General features: G+C 47.3%; 1 protein-coding gene across 1 annotated transcript; it reads left to right on the top strand.

The window, feature by feature from the left end:
• Positions 1 to 291: 291 nt before the first annotated feature.
• Positions 292 to 18222, top strand: TH (tyrosine hydroxylase). Its single transcript, XM_074582459.1, has 13 exons — positions 292 to 381; positions 4977 to 5180; positions 9060 to 9234; positions 10028 to 10116; positions 10323 to 10390; positions 12137 to 12187; positions 12805 to 12950; positions 13366 to 13501; positions 13636 to 13705; positions 14048 to 14104; positions 14692 to 14787; positions 14961 to 15094; positions 18063 to 18222. Exons 1-13 carry the CDS (start codon positions 292 to 294, stop codon positions 18220 to 18222), a joined length of 1476 nt encoding a protein of 491 aa, XP_074438560.1.
• Positions 18223 to 18498: the final 276 nt, after the last annotated feature.

The raw sequence follows: 18498 nt of genomic DNA, 5'->3' as shown, positions 1-18498 counted from the left end.
GGAAAACAGAGTAGAAATCTTTTGGGCACAGGCAAACAGGTGGGGGGAGCGTCTGGTCTGCGAACGCAGGGTGTCTGCAATCTTTGTAGCGATTAGATTTAATGGGACAGAAACGTTTCTCTCCTTCACATCCCCTCCTCCTCTCAGCCCGAGGGGGAGAAAGGAGGGAGGTGGTGATGGGGAGGTGGCGGGGGGAGAGAAGATTTGAAAGAGTCTTTGACGTCAGCCCTGCCCTATAAAAAGCTGGCAAGGAGCTGGAAAGCAGAGATCAGAGCTCGTGGAAGAGCAAAGATGCCAACCCCGAACATGTCCACGTCTGCAGCCAAAGGCTTCCGCAGGGCGGTGTCGGAGCTGGACTCCAAGCAAGCCGAGGCCATCATGGTAAGACAACCCTACCCCACTTCTTTCCCTCCCCCTCCAAAACCCACAGCCTCTCCCATAACTACAGGCAGAGGCAGGCAGGAATAGATGGACCAACGCTGCCTTTGTGGGGATTCCCCCACATGGGGACCTCCGGGCTCCAGACTGGCCAAGGGAAATGACCCAAACAGTTCTCTCTTACAGACTGGTACATGTGAAATGCAAACATTCAGGGGGATGAAAGCTTGAACTAATGCAGCACCCCCCCTCAACCAAAAGCGAGGTAAATAACTCATAGACCTAAGGCAGGAATAACAAGGAATCCCCAGCGTGAAAGGCAGTTTGAAAATCTTAATGCTCTCCTGATTTCAAGGCAATAAACTGCAGAGATTTCACCTGTTCCAGCATAATGAAAAAGTGTGGCCGTTATTTCAGACAACATCGGAGGCACAGGCAATTTAATCAGTTTGTTCACTGCTGCTGTGTCCATGGTTTCGCTTTCTCCCAGCACATCCTTCCCAGCCCTCTTTCCCAGTTTCTGTTCCCAGCCCTCCCTTGATGTGGTCTCAGCCCTGGGTTTAGCCTGGGGAATGCTTCTGCACACACCAGATCTGTATGTGTCAGGGAAAGGAGCGGAAAACTTCCTGCTGAGCTGTCAAGTGCCTTCAGAAAGCCAAGCCTGGCCAACCCATTGGACTGGCTGTAGGGACAGGGACATTTCGCCTCCTAACCAAAATGCCAGGGCAGGCAGGAGGAGCCTGGAGACTGCCAGCATCGGACAGTCCTGAGCGTCAGAGATGTGGCCAGGCTGCGGGCGACCCTGGAGGAGCCAGAGCAGCCGATGGCAGCACCGGGACGGGACTCCCTTGGGATGCTTGGCAGGAGGAAACCCGGGAATCGAGCCAAATTAGGGAGCAGATGTGTTTGGCAGATGCCTGCAGGGTGACTCCAGCAGGTCGGTGATAGTGCTCCCCATTTGCCTCCCCTATGCCCGCTGTCTTTTTCTCCCACTCTCCTCTTAACCCTGTGTGGTGCTCTGACTCGGTAAAATCAGCCACTACATAGGCAGCCAGAGGTGGTGTGGAGAGGGGAGTGTGCTGGAAAGGAAGGGAAACGTTTAGGAAACAAGGAGGTAAACTTGCTTTCTCTAATAAATGGAAATCAGGGAACACTTCCCTCTCACAACACCACTTTCATTCTTGCAAAATAATGAACACTGAAGTGGTTGTTGAAAACCCGGTGTTTTCCAGGCTGCTCATCAAATCATTACTTGATACACTCGTTGCTGCCTGGAGAAGGGGTGAGTGTTCGGTTATTACATGCTGTGGGGTGCTGCATCGTGTTTGATGGGAAATGGGCCACTGAACGAAGGGGCCAGAGGAATTCGGGTCCACCAGGTGTGCTGAAAGGAGCGTGGCAGCCTCCCTGGGGTGAGCGGCTCCTCCAACCTGGGGCGGACGTAAAACCTCAGCCTGTCTTTGCGTCCCTTCTTCGAATGGAAATTCTTAGAAAAATAAAAAAAAACCCCAAATTTAGCCCTGTTAGGATCACTCTGAGAGCAGGCTGCATGAAAGGCTTTGCCCTTTGCTCTCACCTAGCGTAGGAGATCTCCACAATCCCATCACTTATTTTGCTGTCTTGTACCAGGCGAGAGGCATGACTCTGCGTTTGCCTGTGATATAGTGTGTCCCCGGCCCCCGTTACCATGGGCAATTGGCCACCCAGCCCCTGCTCAGCAACGCACCAGCTCCACAAGGTCTGAGGTGTTCCCTTGCCATTAACACCCAGGGACCAGCACCCTGCTGCAGGGGAAACTGTGTGAACTGCGGGAGGCGGGGGGGGGGAGGGAAAGACCTTTGCAATCCCAGAGCTCATCTACACCCGCAGGTATTTTACGTGTCAGCGGGGCCGGCCAAACATCAAACTCATGCCGTGGAAAAATCTTTTCTTACGTGTTTATTTTTTCTGCTGCTAACAGTTTTTACAAGACACCCTGGGACTGTAACTGGAGCGGGGTTTGGTTACAGGACACACAAGCAGAGCCAGGCAGGAGACAGCAGTTGGAGGCAAACCAGCAGGACGGAGCGCCCAGGGAAGCAGGGGTGGAACGTTACTGTCCCCACGCTGCAGGGAGGGAAGTAGTCTTTACAATCCTTCCCGCTTGCTGAAAATTATGAGCCAGGAAAAAAAGCTAAAGTACTTTAACTCAGAGCATGGTATTTTTAATGACACTGCTTAGGCAGGGCTGCAGCAAATTCAAAGAAGGAAAAAAGAACCGACCCATCATAAGAGGTGAATGACCATATGAGACTCAAGCCCCAGTTAGGCAAATAAATGCTTTGCAAGATCAAATTAAACTTCTCACTGTAGCTAGATACGCACTCAGGGAGCCAGTCTGCAAGGCAATTCGGAAATACCATGTAACAGTGCCTTCTGAAGAAAGGAAGGCATTTATCACGAGAGATCAGTTTGGTTAGTTTATATGCCAGATTCCTAATTTCCAGCAAAAGGAGGTAGTATCCTGATGAGTGTAAATGTGAGGGGCAGAGGGTGGAGAGGACGATGAGATGGAGAGTGTGCAGCCAGGCAGCCTCTACCCAGCAGAGGAGGCAGCAGGCAGGCAGACATCCCCCTCCCCAGCACTCTTCTCCCAAGCAAAATTCATCCTTTTTCTTTTCTTTTCTTTTCTTTTTTTTTTTTTTTTTTTTAACTTTACCCACCCAAAACATTCCAGCTTGGAGATAAGCAGCTTCCAGCACCCCTTGCCAGGGACCAAACCCCCTTGCTCCTGCCTGCCAGGGGCCACCCAGTCCCAGCACGTGGGTCTAACTGGTTGTGGCTGCCTCTCCTAGTGTGGCTTTCCAGTCACATAGGTCTTCTCCCTATTTAAACTCCTTCCGGTAAGATTTTAAATTGATTTACAGCCAAAATTGGGATCTAATTTCCTTCCTCTCCCCTACTGCACCCCAGAAGTAAAATCCTGCTGTGCCTCTGTGCCTTGGGGCACGGAGTGATAAAACATCCTTAGCTAAAGCGCTGCCTGGCTTGGGACTGCTGCAGAGCCCAGTTACTGTGGCTACCACAAGGCTGTTTGCCCTGCTTATTGCAGCCACATTAAAGTAAACACCGGCTTAGCTTTAAACATGGTAGCGATATAAAACACACGCTTAAAGCTGAGCACATGCTCACAAGCTTTTAAAAGTTATGCCTCAGGATACTTATTAGATGTCTTCTCTCTTTGGGCATGAATACTGTTGATTTACACAAGTAGCATTATGTGCCCATTTGTTAGAAGGTGTTTTTCTGCGCCACAAAGAATAAAGGGGTTGAGGATCAGCAAATATCATTTCAGAGGTCCTTTATTAAAAAAGAGGCAGAGAGAAGCGCGTGGGCTGATACCTCGATGTGCTGCATTTTCCAGGCTGTGTTTAAAATATTAGCTTTACACCTCTAAAGCATCCAAGAGGATTATCACAGGACATATTGGTTACTGACAGCAGGCTTTGAAAATCAGATAGATATTGATAGTTGAGCAGGCTGTCTTTCTAAAAGGAAAACATTCTCCTAATTCTCACAAGGTAGGGAAGGTGCTGCTTGGTTGGCATCTATCTCTTTTCCAGGTATTTTCAATGGAATCAGAGGGAAAACTGCAGCCAGTCCTGCTCTGTATGCAGGTGCTGGATGGCTTTATGTGCCACTCCTTCTGCAGCGCTGCCCCAGGTTTCTTTTAGCAAGTTCTGAGGGTTTGTCATCTGGTTTGGGTATTGAACGCAGAAAATTGGAACCAGCTGAGCTGCCTCTAAATGGAAAACTGGTTGTAAAAAGACCAAGAACAAATAAGTTCATATCTGAGCTATTTGTATAACAAAAGAAACAGCAGTGATGGAAATAGTTTGTAGCTCACTATAAATATAAACAGGTGACCTAACATGACCCCAGGCACAGAGTTGCAGCATTTTAGGTGCAATTCCAAGTCACAGAAATCTACAGGAGTTTATTGTGACAAAACAAATCTACAGATCAGTGGGAGGAATTTATTTGATGGGATATATGGATGTGGTTCCAATTACACTTCAATGGGCAAGCATCCACTTAATGTCAGAAGAAAATGTCGTATTGGATCCTGGGAGCACTTTAGCTATGCTGCCTTGCTAATACACCTGCAAACAGTTCATGTTTCCTGACCAGGCCACAGCTATGGGCTTCAGCTGTCCCTCACAGCATAACTTTTCTCAGATGATTTCAGGTTTATCTAGCGCCTCTCCACCTGAGTCCCTCAGACTTCTGAAAACTGCATAAGATTGTTTTCTATTTTTATTTTTTGAAGGCTATTGAAAACTGTTGCTAGGGAAGGTGAGGGGAGAAGCCCGCTCTCTAGTTGTGCTACAAGGATATTTTAAACAGGTTTTTTCCTAAAGCGCCACATTTCCAAAAGTTCTCATCCTCAGTCCTCATCACCAGATCTTCTTCTACAAAGCCAGGCAAGTCAGTCCAACCTTCCCCTTCCTCTTCTTCTGCTGAGACACATCAGTCATACATCATCCAGCTAGTGGGGATACCTCTGATCTCCCCTACAGCTGTATCAGAAGTGTTATTTATTTGTGTTCTGTCTTCAGTCTCCGCGGTTCATTGGTAGACGTCAAAGCCTCATTGAAGATGCCAGGAAGGAAAGAGAGGCTGCAGCTGCAGCCACTGATGCTGCAGAGTCTACAGAGACCATTGTCTTTGAGGAAAAGGATGGGAGAGCCATGCTGAACCTCTTCTTCATGCTCAAGGGAGCAAAGACTTCACCACTGTCCCGTGCACTTAAGGTATTTGAGGTGAGTGCCTAACCTGTTGTATGAGACTCAAGGAACAGACTTCAGGTTTCATGGCTGTTCTGTGAGAAATATCACTTGAGGCTACTGAAGAAGACTCAGACTAGATCTGCCAGCTGCAAATTATCAGTTAATAGCCTGATGTCCCCACCGTCATGCTTTGGTCATGCCCCAGCATGCCCTCACTTTCCATCACTAAGAATGAGATGTACCTCTACCTGGCAGTGATGTTAAACTCTGGGCTTAACTTTGCTTAATTCATGGATCCAACCACACAGTCTCACACCTACAATCCACACCCTTGTGTCTTATAACATACTCTGACAGCCCCCTCCACTGCTCAGCGCTTCAACTTCATGCGCCGGGCTCTGATCCCACATTCAAAGCAAGCCGTGTGCCCTGTATGGCTACAAACCAAACCTGCCTTACTTGTGAGTCAAGGCTTTGGAAGTCTCCGAATGGTATTGCCACATTGGTCCTTGGTCACAGAGTTACAAAAACAACTTCACCCTGTGTGTAAAACTGGTATATTGATTTCAAAGTTACCTCCCAACTTCAGGGATTAATTTGATTTACATTTTAAAGGCTCTGTTGGTTCCCCCCAGAGATGTGCCCTGTCTATGACCTTAATAGCGAGGAAAACTGGTAACTTCAGCTTTTTTCCCCTAGCCAGCAATACAATGTTGCATTATCTAGGATCTCAGTGCCATGAATGGAAAGACTGAGATAAGTGCTGCCTATTTAAACAGTAATCAAAACACAATAATTTGCATTTATGTAGTACATTTTCATACAGAAGGATTCATAGAATTGTAGAATCATAGAATGGTTCGGGTTGGAAGGGACCTTAAAGATTGTGTAATTCCAACCCCACTGCCATGGGCAGGGACACTTCCCACTAGACCAGGCTGCTCAGAGCCTCATCCAGCCTGGCCTTGAACACCTCCAGGGATGGGGCATCTACAACCTCCCTGGGCAACCTGTTCCAGTGCCTCACCACCCTCACAGTAAAGATTCAAAAGTGTTTTGCAGACTGAGGTTCTGAGATATGTTTTATCTACAGCAGTTTAATTTCATTGACTTCAGCAGTGAGAGAAGAGGACAATTTGTTCCTATTAATCAGTCATGTGAGTTGTAAGGGGCCTCCAGAGGTCTCTAGTCCAACCTCCTGCTCAGAGCAGATCCAGTCACAGCAGGTTGCTCGGGGCTGTGGTTGTTGTGTGTTGAATATCACCAAGGTACAGATCCTACAGTTTCCTTGCACCACTTGAGCAGTTTGACTGCCTTCATGGCAAAAAGATTTTTCTCTTTTCTTTTTCATTTTAATGTCCTTGGTTTCAGCTTGTGCCTGTTGCCTCTTGTCTTCCCACTGTGAACTTTTCAGGCGAGTCTGGCTCTGTCTTCTTTACATGCTCCCACCAGGTACTAGTAGACAATGAACCAATCTCCCCTGCCCCTTCACTTCCTAAGGCTGAACAAATCCAATTCCCTCAGTCCTTCTTCATACAACATTGTGCTCCAGCCCCCTGAGAATCTTGGCAGCCCTCCACTATACCTGCTACAACACATCAATGTCTTCCTTCTATGGGACATGGTACTCTAGATGTGGTCTCCCTCATCACAGACAGAGAGGAGGAATCACTTCCTTTTACCTGTTGTCTACAGTCTTATTACTACAGTTCAGTATGTGGTTGGCCTTTCTCATCGCAAGGGCATGCTGTTAACTCATGTATTAATACACATGATAATTATATAACACCTTCTTCCCCATAAAATGCAACCTCTCCTGGGGTAAAACCAGATCACCAGCAACACTATACAGGAAAACCTAGCAGATGTAAACATGCAAAAACTGTGTTTGGGGGATAAGTATTTCCCTGAAATTGTAGCACATTCTAGCTGTTCATTGCCCATGCAGTACTAGCTCTGATGGTCTTATGAAAAGTGTTTAAGATCTAAAGCAATTACAAAATGTCTTACATCACCTCTAAGAGGACTGTTGCAAGACAAGCTGTTTTCTGGGCAATGTATGGTTCTTGTCTCAAGACTGAAAGAATCTCTAAGACAAACTTGTCAGACAAAAGCCTTGGTGTTGCTGTGGTTGGGGTCTCCTTCCTAGAAGTGCACAGCTGCCAGATAGGTCATGAAAAATCCACCAGTGCAACATTTCAAATGCAACAGGCTGCTTAGCGGGTATGAAACATAGAATTATAGGCTCTTGTACTTGATATATTTTATGTTACACTGCATTTAAAGTCTGTAATTTTAATAATTTCTAAAACTTCAAGCAAGAAGCAGGGGCAGTTTATGTTTAAATATTATTTGTTTCTTCCTGGAGCAATTTACTTGCTGCATCAAGAGCTTTCCTAGTAAAAAAGCTCTTTGAGCTTGTCACAGAGAGCGCTTTAAATATAATAAAAAGACAAGCATGTCAAGCCACAAGAGAGGAAGATTCATTTCCCAGATCCCTCTGGCAATGCAGGTACAAGATATGAAAGCAGACGGGCATAATGACATTTGCCTCATCATGAACCAGGCTGCAGGGAAGCTGGTTTCACTCTTCTGTATGTGCTACATGCAGCCAAAGCATAGGTAATGCAATCACAGCTGTCAGATTAATGCAAAGGTATTGATTGTTGAAGGAACAATGTAATAGTGAAGTTGGTAGGTACATTAAAAAACACGGCCCTAAATTTAATTTACCTGTGGCATTGCATCTGTTCCTTCTCATCTTTCTGCCTCTGATTAACAAAAGAAATCATGTCCCTTCCTCTACCAAAGATCTTGCAGAGACTTTGCAAAGGTTGGGTCACTGCCCAGGGACTTCGGTTTGTACTGACAGTTTTCACCGAGCTAAAGAAAATATCCACAAACCTACCGGGGCCCTTTGGAAGACTATAGACCCCATTTTTTTCTCCTTCTTATTCTTTGTGGGAGGTCAGTTCTGATGACGATCCCAAACGATGTCAGTTCTGACAGTGAGCCCCAGACTAACGCCACCGCAGCCCGGGTAGGGCTCGGCCCCGCCGGTTCAGGACCACGGACAGCGCCCCGCCACCTGCCCACGCCCGGGCAGCGCCCGCCCCTCCTACGTCATCGCCGACCCCTTCCTCCCCCAACAGGCAAAAAAGCACCTTTGCCTTAAGTGGGAGGTTAAAGGGAAGGGGGTCGTAGGGGGTGGTATCTTGCCACATCACCTTTCCCTCTGGACACGGTCTTCTTCATAGGAGGAAGTAGAGTGGAGCACCTCAGCTATGAGGACGGGCTGAGAGAGTTGGGGTTGTTCAGCCTGGAGAAGAGAAGGCTCCAGGGAGACCTTATAGCAGCCTTCCAGGAAAGATGGGGAGGGACTCTTTATCAGGAAGTGCAGCAATAGGATGAGGCGTAATGGTTTTAAACTGAAGAAGGATAGATATAGATTAGATATCAGGAAGAAATTTTTCACTATGAAAGAGGTGAGACACTGGAACAGGTTGGCCAGAGAAGTTGTAGCTGCCCCATCCCTGGAGGTGTTCAAGGCCAGGCTGGATGAGGCTCTGAGCAGCCTGGTCTAGTGGAAGGTGTCCCTGCCTATGGCAGGGGGTTGGAACTAGATGATCTTTAAGGTCCCCTCCAACCTAAACCATTCTATGATTCTGGGATTCTTTGCTACTGTGGAAGTCTTGTTGATAACTATTGACCAGCCCCACTGGTTGTCTGTCCAGAAGGAAAAACTGTAATTCATGGATAATTGCTTTTATCTCAGTGAGGGAAAAAAAAGAAGAAGAAAAAGACAAAGGGGAGTCCCTCCCAATTGTATCCATATGGGCATCTTTGGGAAGTACCATCAGGTGTTTCAAGTGTTGGTTAATGTTTTTGTTCTCCTTTTCCATGTCCCAAAAGACCTTTGAAGCTAAAATTCACCACCTGGAGACCAGGCTTAGCCGAAAGCCCCGTGAAGGGACAGCTGAACTGGAGTACTTTGTGCGCTGTGAAGTCCACAGCTCTGACCTCAATACTTTCATTAGCTCCATCAAGAGGGTAGCAGAAGACGTGAGGACCACTAAGGAGGACAAATGTAAGGAACTTACAAATTGTTTCACATTTGTGCAGACGCTGAGCTGTAGAAACAGGGTGGAGACTTTGTTATTCCCAGAAAAGGGGAAGGGCTACTCTATGCTGAATTTGAGCAAAACAAAAAAAACCTGCCTCTGGGACACCTGGATCCTGAAAGCCACTTCTCTCCTTGTCCATTTCTCAACAGACTCCAGAGTCCGTACCCCATTCTTCTGGGGCCAAATTGAAAAAATTGAAATAGGAGATGAAATTTCATGCTTTGTTCACACCTTTTATACAGAGTTCTCCATCCTTACTCCAGTGTTTTATATTATAAATGTAAAGTAGTTTCTTACCTATGTGTCAGGAAGTCTGTACAGATCCAGCATTAAACTACAAGACAGTCCCCTTGCCATTCTGTTCTGAAGACAGGGTGATTCTTATTGTAAAATATCCCTAGAGATCTGCAGTGATCATTCAGTTGGACCTCTGGATTTTTTTTTAATGTGAAGTCTAGAATCTTTAAGTAAAATCCAGTTTTCATCTTCTTGTTTACTTTTGTCACAAATTACTGAGAGATGGGCAGGGAAGTCATGAGATGCAGGTCATAGCATTAGATCTGACTCTAGGACAAGAGCATTGAGAGTGTGGGACTGCTGCCCAGAAGGCACAGCTGTGTCATATGCTGCTTGTTGTGTGTGTGCATCTGATACATCAGGTCAGGTGTATCTTATTCAACCTCACTACCCTTTCTTAGCAGAGGATGCTCCGTCTTCACTTCCACAGTCAGTTTTTCTCTTTTTCTCTCCCCACAGTTCACTGGTTTCCCAGAAAAATCTGTGAATTGGACAAGTGTCACCATTTGGTCACCAAGTTTGACCCTGACTTGGACCTGGATCACCCGGTTAGTCTGTGTGGGTTACGTCCTCATGTTGGAATCCTGAGCCTTCCCTCAGAAGCAGGGAGCTGGAGAACGCCTGTTAGTGCAGTTGATCAGGGAACTGTAGCGCAGTATCCACCATGACAGAAGTTCCCCCAGCCAGCGATGAACTTTGTTGGGTGAGGAATTTTAGTAACTGATTAAAAATCCCATTTCTGTTCTGATTCCAGGGCTACTCTGACCAAGTATATCGCCAGAGAAGGAAATCGATAGCAGAAATTGCTTTTCGTTATAAGCAGTAAGTCTCTTTCCTAACACCTATGAAGGGATAATGCCATGCCAATGCAACCTGTTGGGAAGTCATTGTGCTACCTGCATGAGACTTCTTTTATGTTTTGTCTCCCCATTCAGCCTTGCCAACATTTTTTGTGTCCCTCTTCTCTCTATATGTATTCCAGTCTCTTCTTAATTAAAAAAATGTCTGTCGTCATTAATTCCTTTATTGATAAAGCCAGAATAAACCTCCTGCATAACAAAAGCCGTGTATTATTCCATCAGGCCTCAAAATTCATTTTGAAATGTAGCATCTCTTTTAGAATGACATCTAGTTTCGGCTTCAGTGTTTCAAGTACTGAAAAAGCTACCACATGCCCAGAGAACTTATTTCAATGGTTCGTTATCCTGGCTGTGAAAAAATGTGGTTTTTATTTCTAAACTGAACGTCGGTAGCTTTAGCTTTCACCCAATGGATCATACATGTCTTTCATCTGCTAGATTGAATTCTGCTATCAGATATTTTTTTGCTATGGGGGTATTTATAGACTAAATGGTTCACCTCCTAACCCTCGCTGATAAATTAAATAGATTCCAGTAATGGTCTCATCATTGTCTTATATAGATTTAAGGCTATCTCTTGTACTCCTACTTAATACTCCCGTTCTGATATATGTAGTGATAGCACTCAGCCTCTTCACTTCAACATCAAACAGAGCTCTAATATTCAGTCGGGTTTGTAAAATACTCCCTAGATCCTATTCAGTAACACTGCCTGCCACCGTAGCGTCTCCCTCTCTGAGCAGGACTTTAAATGTAGATTTCTGTCGCCAGCTGAAAGCAGGCTATAGAAATTATATGGGTCACCTTCCTGAGCTACCCCTGCAACCGGTGTGATCCCAGCATGGCTTTCAGCTCTGTTAGGTTTCATGTTCTTTGCAGATTTGAAGCCCAGAATATAGGCATTAATGTTTTTATCCTGTACTAATACTAAATGCACAGAAAGTCACTATGCCAGCAAGAAAGTCCCGAGGGACACAGGAAGAAATACTGTCCTAAGATGATGCACCCATTTAAGATGTCTTCTCTCACGTCTCATCTGCAGGTTGGCATTTACGAGCCACTGTGTAGCATCGCTTCAGGCCGTTAATTGAAAAGGAACTATGCTTTATTGCTATAACATGTGAATATCTCATTTGTTCAAATACAGAACAGAAAGATTTAGGGAATAGGATTGCTAATTATGATGCAGAAAAGGCAAAAGTGTCAGTCTTCTTTGGTTCCCACTTATATCAATGTTACGCTTTGCTTTTCTTGCTGTCCTTAGTGTTTCTGACAATACATTTTTCTGCAGTTCAAGTGCATTTAGTTTTCCTTATTAGCTGCTTTTATCTCCCAGCCACTGATTCCTTCTTGGAGCCATCAGCCCCCTGAAGTTCAGGCACATGAAATTAATTTATTTTCACACAAAGTTTCAATTTTTTTCAGTGAAAACCATCTTTTTTTTCTGGAAAATATTATGCCGGCTAAGCTTTTGCTTGTTCATTTATAACCTCTGGCTAGAGCAATGCTTTTCTCTGTGTCTACGTATTTGTTGCACCTGTACAAATGGCCCAGTACTAAGGCTTTGTCTTCCCTGTCACCCACTTGTTTGGTTTAAAGAAGACTGATCAGCACCACGCAGAGCTTCTCCAAAGTGCTTCCTTTCCAAAGGGAAGAGGAGCCTGGCTTGTGCTCTGCTGCTGTTTGTGACGGTGTGTTTGCCTTGCAGTGGGGACCCGATCCCTCATGTGGAGTACACGGCGGAGGAGGTGGCTACCTGGTGAGTGCTGATAATCTGTGACCTTTGTTGGCTTCCCCACTAGAAGCTGGGAATCAAAACGTAAATGGTTAGGGTTTGACCTCTTGAAAAATGTATCAGGCATGCAAGCATCCTACTTAACAGCTTGTTATAAAACCCTGTAACTCATTGCAGGGCGTTTTATGGTAGCAACCGCATTCGTGAGAGCAAGCTACCTCTAAAACAGTGATGCTTTGTCTCCTCCTCTCTGAGGAGGAGAAAACAAGGCCAGCTTATATGAGCTGAGTACACAGGCTCCTAAACAAGGTCATCTCCTGGTTATATTGACTGTCTTCATAGTGCAACTTCAGGAGCTAACCTACAGGGAATATTTTAATTCCAGTTAATGCCTTTTATACAATCTTCTGGCTTTCAAGGTCAGAAATAGGTCTGTACAGATACAACTGCTGACCCTGCAAGCTCAGTGTGTGTCTGTGTTTACATACCCCTATCGACGCACACAGACATAGACTTAGTGGTGGAAAAAGGCAAAAGGACAAGAAATATAAAGGTGTGAGTCTTTGATAGTGTATAACCAGAAGACAGGAGAGGACTAGACACATCAAGCCACTGAATGTCTACCACCTCTCGTCCTGAAGGAAGGAAGTGTACAGCACCCTGAAGAGCCTGTACCCCACCCATGCCTGCAAGGAGTACCTCGAAGCTTTCAATCTGCTGGAGAAATTCTGCGGCTACAATGAGAACAACATCCCTCAGCTGGAGGAGGTCTCCCGCTTCCTGAAAGGTGGGTACGAGCCTGGGGGACCAAGGCCCAGGGTCTGCCTGGCTTCCAGCAGAGTGGTGGCAGCTACAGCCAGGAGACCTGAACCTGAAGGAGGAGCGTGTGAGCTGAGATTTGGGAGGAGAACTGGTGGAGGCTTGTGCATTGCCCACAGAGGACAGTTGTAGACCCCAGGAGGTGGGGACTGCAGCTAAATACAATGGACTGCAACTGAAGGTCAAGGCCATAGTCAGATGATCCCAATGAGCACCTAAGGAGCAAATGTTGCTCCCTCGTAGGAACAAAAGGATTAGGCTTAGCACCGCAGAAGCTGTTTAGTTCCCAGCACTGATGCTTTTGGTGTCCGTGTGGGGAACACGGGACACCAGCACAGCCCGTGGGCCATGCACCCCCACAGAGATGGTATGTGCTGTTTCAGAGAGAACCGGCTTCCAGCTCCGGCCGGTGGCCGGCTTGCTGTCCGCGCGGGACTTCCTCGCCAGCCTGGCCTTCCGTGTCTTCCAGTGCACACAGTACATCCGCCATGCGTCCTCGCCCATGCACTCCCCTGAGCCGTGAGTATCACCCAACCCCTGTGGCCTCCCCTGCTTGAACATCCCACCTGGCCAGCAATTAACCTTTCTCCCTAATGGACAAACTCTGTCCACTGTTGACCCTGTTTTCCTTCTTTCCCCCTGGGCATCGGCAGGGATTGCTGTCACGAGCTGCTGGGGCATGTCCCGATGCTGGCCGACAAGACTTTTGCCCAGTTCTCTCAGGTAAGGTGGTCATCTGCTTCCTCCCCCCCGAGAGGGCAGGGCACAAGGTGTGAACCCAAACCGACCCCAGTCTTGGCACCTAAACCCTTCTTTTTCTAGCAGTTATTTATATTAAACATGATGTTCAGGAGCCTTAGTGATGGACTGAGAACCCTAATACAGAGTAAAAATGTCACTCTGCAGCAAAGTGTTCTCAGACAGAGTACAATGAAGTACCAGTGGATGCATGGCAGTGCAGAGCAACAATATCTGCTGTCTTAAGGCAATAAAAATGAGCAATCCATCGGTAAGGACCTCAGACCAGATCTGCCCCGGCATTCACTTCTTCCCTTCTCTTCCCAGGACATTGGGCTGGCGTCTCTGGGAGCAACTGATGAAGAAATTGAGAAACTTGCAACGGTAAGTTTTCCTCTTTGTTGGATGGGGGCCCCTGACCCCTCCAGCAGCACTTCTGCAGTATTGGGGGGACTGGCCCAGCCTGGTGTCCCCAGGTTTGCATGCTCAGAGTCCCTGCCTGAGCTGCCCCAGCCCTGCTCTTTCACGATGACTGTGCAGAGCGGAGATCAGGTAAACAGCAGAGCTTGCTTGCACATTAACCCAATTTTCTTGGGCACCAGAGTATCATCAGGCATCGTATTTCTAACGACAGCACTGCTGGGGCTCTTTGGGATGGGATTAAATGACATCCGCTTCCTTTGGTTCTCCCTCGGCAAGGTGACCCATCCTGCCCCAAGGGCACCGAACAGCAGCACCGCGCAGCAGCCAGGCACGCAGGGGACCAACACAGGGACACAGTTTCCACCTGTCCCAGCATGGCAGCAGCTTAGTTTAGCACTTTGCTCTGGCAGCGATGGGTTCAGGGTGAGGAGAGGGGACATTCATTTGAGCAACCCCAGACCCCAGCCATGATGCAAGGGGTCAGAAGTGACAGGGAAATGAAAATGAGGAGCTCTCTCCCCATGTGTTTTTTCTTTCTCCTTTCACAGCTTTACTGGTTTACAGTGGAGTTTGGGCTCTGCAGACAGAATGGGATAGTCAAAGCCTACGGAGCAGGGCTCCTGTCTTCCTACGGGGAGCTCATAGTAAGTCCCAGCATAACTTGCCTCTCTGCTCTAGACCCTGTACAGCAAAAAAACCCTTCTTCCTCTGCACAGCTCAAATGACTTTATCTGATCTGTTCTCCACCTCTGTCTATCACATTCGTGCTCTCGGATCCCCTTAATTTCATGCTCGCGCTTTTCTGCTGTGTCCGTAGCACTCCTTGTCAGATGAACCAGAGGTGCGGGATTTCGACCCCGATGCTGCTGCCGTTCAGCCCTACCAGGACCAGAACTACCAGCCTGTATATTTTGTGTCCGAGAGCTTCAGTGATGCCAAAAGTAAACTGAGGTAGGACTGACTGTGCAGTGAGGGAGACCCAAATGGAAGGAAATGAAGTTATAATACATTGAAACGGGGCTCGTCACCATGGCTGCTTTCAGTTCAAGGTCTCAGAAGTGCTCTGAAAATTGTTTTCAGGTCTTTTAAAGTAAAGCGATTCTCCAGATCCAACAGGTTTCAGCTGCTGTCCCTTGGATTCACCCAAGACTCCCCCCCAGAATATACTGGACTCATGTGTGGGGGTGTGTAGGAGTGGGAGGCACTCTTGGAGACAAGACTGAGGGAGCAAGAGAAGGGACAAATCTAGTTCATCTGCCTAGTTGTCATAGGAAGGAGTTACAGACTATCTCTAGTTCCCAGGGAGGCCAAGCAACATGACAGAGGTCTGGTGGTCCAGAAATTGGAGACCCAAACCACCCACCAGGACCCCCTCTGCTTCCTTGCTGCAGAAGGGCCAAGTGATACAGGTCAGGTACCGTCTGTCCCTCACGGGAACATCTCACCAGCACGTGTCCTTCTGAAACATGGGCTTCTGCGTCATGTAAAAGTTTACTCTGTGGGTGAAGGTTTCAGGAGAGGGGTGAAAAGCTGCTCAAAATGGTGTCATTCCCTGAATTTAGGATGCAGAAAGATGTCTTTCTGAGCAGCTGCCGGGCAACTTCCCTTTTATCGTTTAACCAGTAAAAAAACCCCAGGCATTGTTAGTAGCTTGTACACAAACTAAAAAGATTTGCTTGACAGGGATAGATTTATCCGTGGAAAAAAAGGAACTTTTGCTTCCTAGGCTGGTTGACATAGGTTAGCAGACCCCAGACAGCATCCCACTGGTGCAATTGAGTTTCCTCATCCCATGGGACCGCAAAGAGGATGGAGAGGGGCAGCACTACCCACAGACATCTGTTCAGAAGAGGATTTTCTTGGCCATATCCAGAATTGCCCACAGCAGGAAAGCTCAGTCCTTTAGCGTTTGGCTGACAGAGGAAAATTTTGCCTATACCATTTTGCCTTAGCTTAGGAAAGGGTAGGATGAAATGAAGTATTACACAATGTACAGGACTTTGCAGTTCCTGCAAGTGGGGTATTTCATGTAAATAACGTGGTGAGGACTGCTATATTTCAACTTCTGCTTTTATTACCCTCACTTGCACTGTTCATACAAGCCAGAGCCTAGCTGCTCAAAAGCAAGCACCTGGGGAGCCCGTCCTCTCACACACACCAGGCTGCTTTAAAAAAACCCCAACTGTTGCCTAATGAGTCATTTCCTTGCATTTAAAAAGGAAAAATATACCACATACACAGCCAAGATTAGGCTAGAGGGTTTTGACAGTGACAAGCACTGTAAATTATCCTTTTTAAAGAGCTCGGAGACCACACAGATGTTACTCTATGAGGTGAAAACATTAAAACGTCTATATTTTTTTGCATTACTGGCAGCTGCCACAGTGGACCGGGTTATCAGTGTTTTCCCTCAAGAAAAGCCTCTTTTCCCAGAAAGAAAACTTTCCACAAGTTTCCTAGGGTGGACACCCCCCACCCCCATGCCCTTCCAGGCACCCATGTTGTACTTCTATGCCTCAAAAAGGTGTTAAGTGAACACACTCGTGTTGGAGGGCAAGTTTCTAACCATTAGCAGCTGTGCTACAAGCCATCGATGTGGCTGATAGCATTAAAAACCGAGGAGAGCCGGCCCTTGCCTGGGACAGCTGGCGGCACTGAAGTAAGCTTTTTTTTTTTTTTTTTTTTTTTTAAGTAGAGGGACACTGTGATTATGCAGAAAACCCCGCTGTTTGCGTTTGGTTTTGTTTCCTTACAAGCCCGGCAGCTCCCTGCAAGCGCCAGCCTGCGGCTTTGGCCGTGTTGCCGCTTGGCCCTGTCTGGAGCTGGCGGTGTTTTCCCCAAACGCCGGCAATTCAAGGACCAGGCTTCCCCAGGGCACGCAGTACCGCCCTGAGGAGCGGCTGAGAAAGGGATGCGCTTCCCCCAGCCCTGCGCCAGAGCCGACCCGCGGCAGCCACCAGAGGGTACCCTAAGCTAAGCAATTCAGGAGCGAAAGGGTGACCCTTCGGCAGGGGCGAGGAGGGTGCCTGTTGCTAGTGCCGTTTGTCCCCTCAGCTTGCAAGTCCTTCCCAGCATGAGATTATAGCCACGAGTACCTAAATAGAGATTCCCAGCTTCATATTTACACAGCCGCCAAAGAAAACAAAACAAAACAAAACACCCTACCTTGTAAAGTGTACAAATCTTAGTGTTGGAGGTGAACATGAGCAACTTTGGGGAAACCTTACCCTGGATTTGTTTTGATTGACTGTATATTTTCCATTAGAAAGGTAGCAACAAGGTCTTGCTTTTGAGAGGTATTAGGTAAAGTTGGGTTCTTCAATGAGATCTAGACTGCAGTTGGCTTGGGGTATGATAGTGCAATGTTGCTCAGCCACGTGGCTCCAGTGACACTATTCCCATCCCCTCAATGAGACCCGAGCTATTGCCTGTCAAATTTGTCCCTAATACACCTTGCAGCTAGTTCCCCTCCTCCCCAAGCAGAAATTAGTCAATAAATGAATGTCAGGAAGGATTCAGGAATATAATGCTATAATACCACTGGCTTTCCCTGCAATTAGTTTCTAATTCTCCTTGGCATTTTTGAAAAAGAAAAAAAGAAATTGAAGTAGAGAACGCCAGGCAATGGCCACAGAGGTGACCGAGTTCTGTGCACCCTCCTGTTTGATGCAAGCCCGTGTGTTCAGCCCACAGAAACCCCCAGTCAAACTCATGGCCTTCCTGGCTGAAGAGAAGGGATCTCAACTACTGCTATAGCTCTGTGGAGCTGGAAAGGTGGGAAACCAGAGCTTTTGTGCAAACCTTGAAACTCTGCCTAAAGGAGGTATTAACCTGTTGCGATCTGGGTGAACGGTGATGGGTAGGAGGCAGACCCAGGACCCATCTCCTGTACCAACCCCTCTGCACCCTTTCCTTGCAGGAGCTACGCGGCACACATCAAGCGGCCCTTCTCGGTGAAATACGAGCCCTACACCCACAGCATCGAGCTCCTGGACAGCCCTCAGACGATCTGTCACTCCCTGGAGAGTGTAAGGGATGAGCTTCACTCGCTGATTAACGCGCTGAATGTTATCAGTTAATATGAGAACTGCGCTCTTTCCTTCCCCTCTTCCGTCGCAGCCCCAAACCCGCCCGCTCTGCCCTCCCTCGCCTAGTTCCCAGCTGATGACTCCTACCTGTCTTTTCCAAACACTTGCACCACTGCCTGTCACCACATGACCCCAACAGCTTTCCACTTCTGTATGTAGGGCCAGCTCGGAGGAGGGCAGAGGGACGGACCCAAGGCCTGCTGGCATTTTGGATAGCTTTTCTAGTGATTTAGCACAGACCAAAACCATTGCCAAGCTACAAAGTTG

The sequence above is a fragment of the Larus michahellis genome, chromosome 4 (assembly GCF_964199755.1).
Source record: "Larus michahellis chromosome 4, bLarMic1.1, whole genome shotgun sequence".
NCBI classification, from domain to species: Eukaryota; Metazoa; Chordata; class Aves; order Charadriiformes; family Laridae; genus Larus; species Larus michahellis.
The sequence above is the reverse complement of the archived record's forward strand: the minus strand, read 5'-3'. Positions and strand labels throughout refer to the sequence as shown.

Bases quoted from the DNA above. Each gene is read 5' to 3' on its own strand.
- TH (XM_074582459.1), top strand. From the start codon at position 292: ATGCCAACCCCGAACATGTCCACGTCTGCAGCCAAAGGCTTCCGCAGG. The intron at 14,105-14,691 runs GTAAGTTTTCCT...CTCCTTTCACAG, and splicing joins AAATTGAGAAACTTGCAACG to CTTTACTGGTTTACAGTGGA. The intron at 15,095-18,062 runs GTAGGACTGACT...CTTTCCTTGCAG, and splicing joins GATGCCAAAAGTAAACTGAG to GAGCTACGCGGCACACATCA.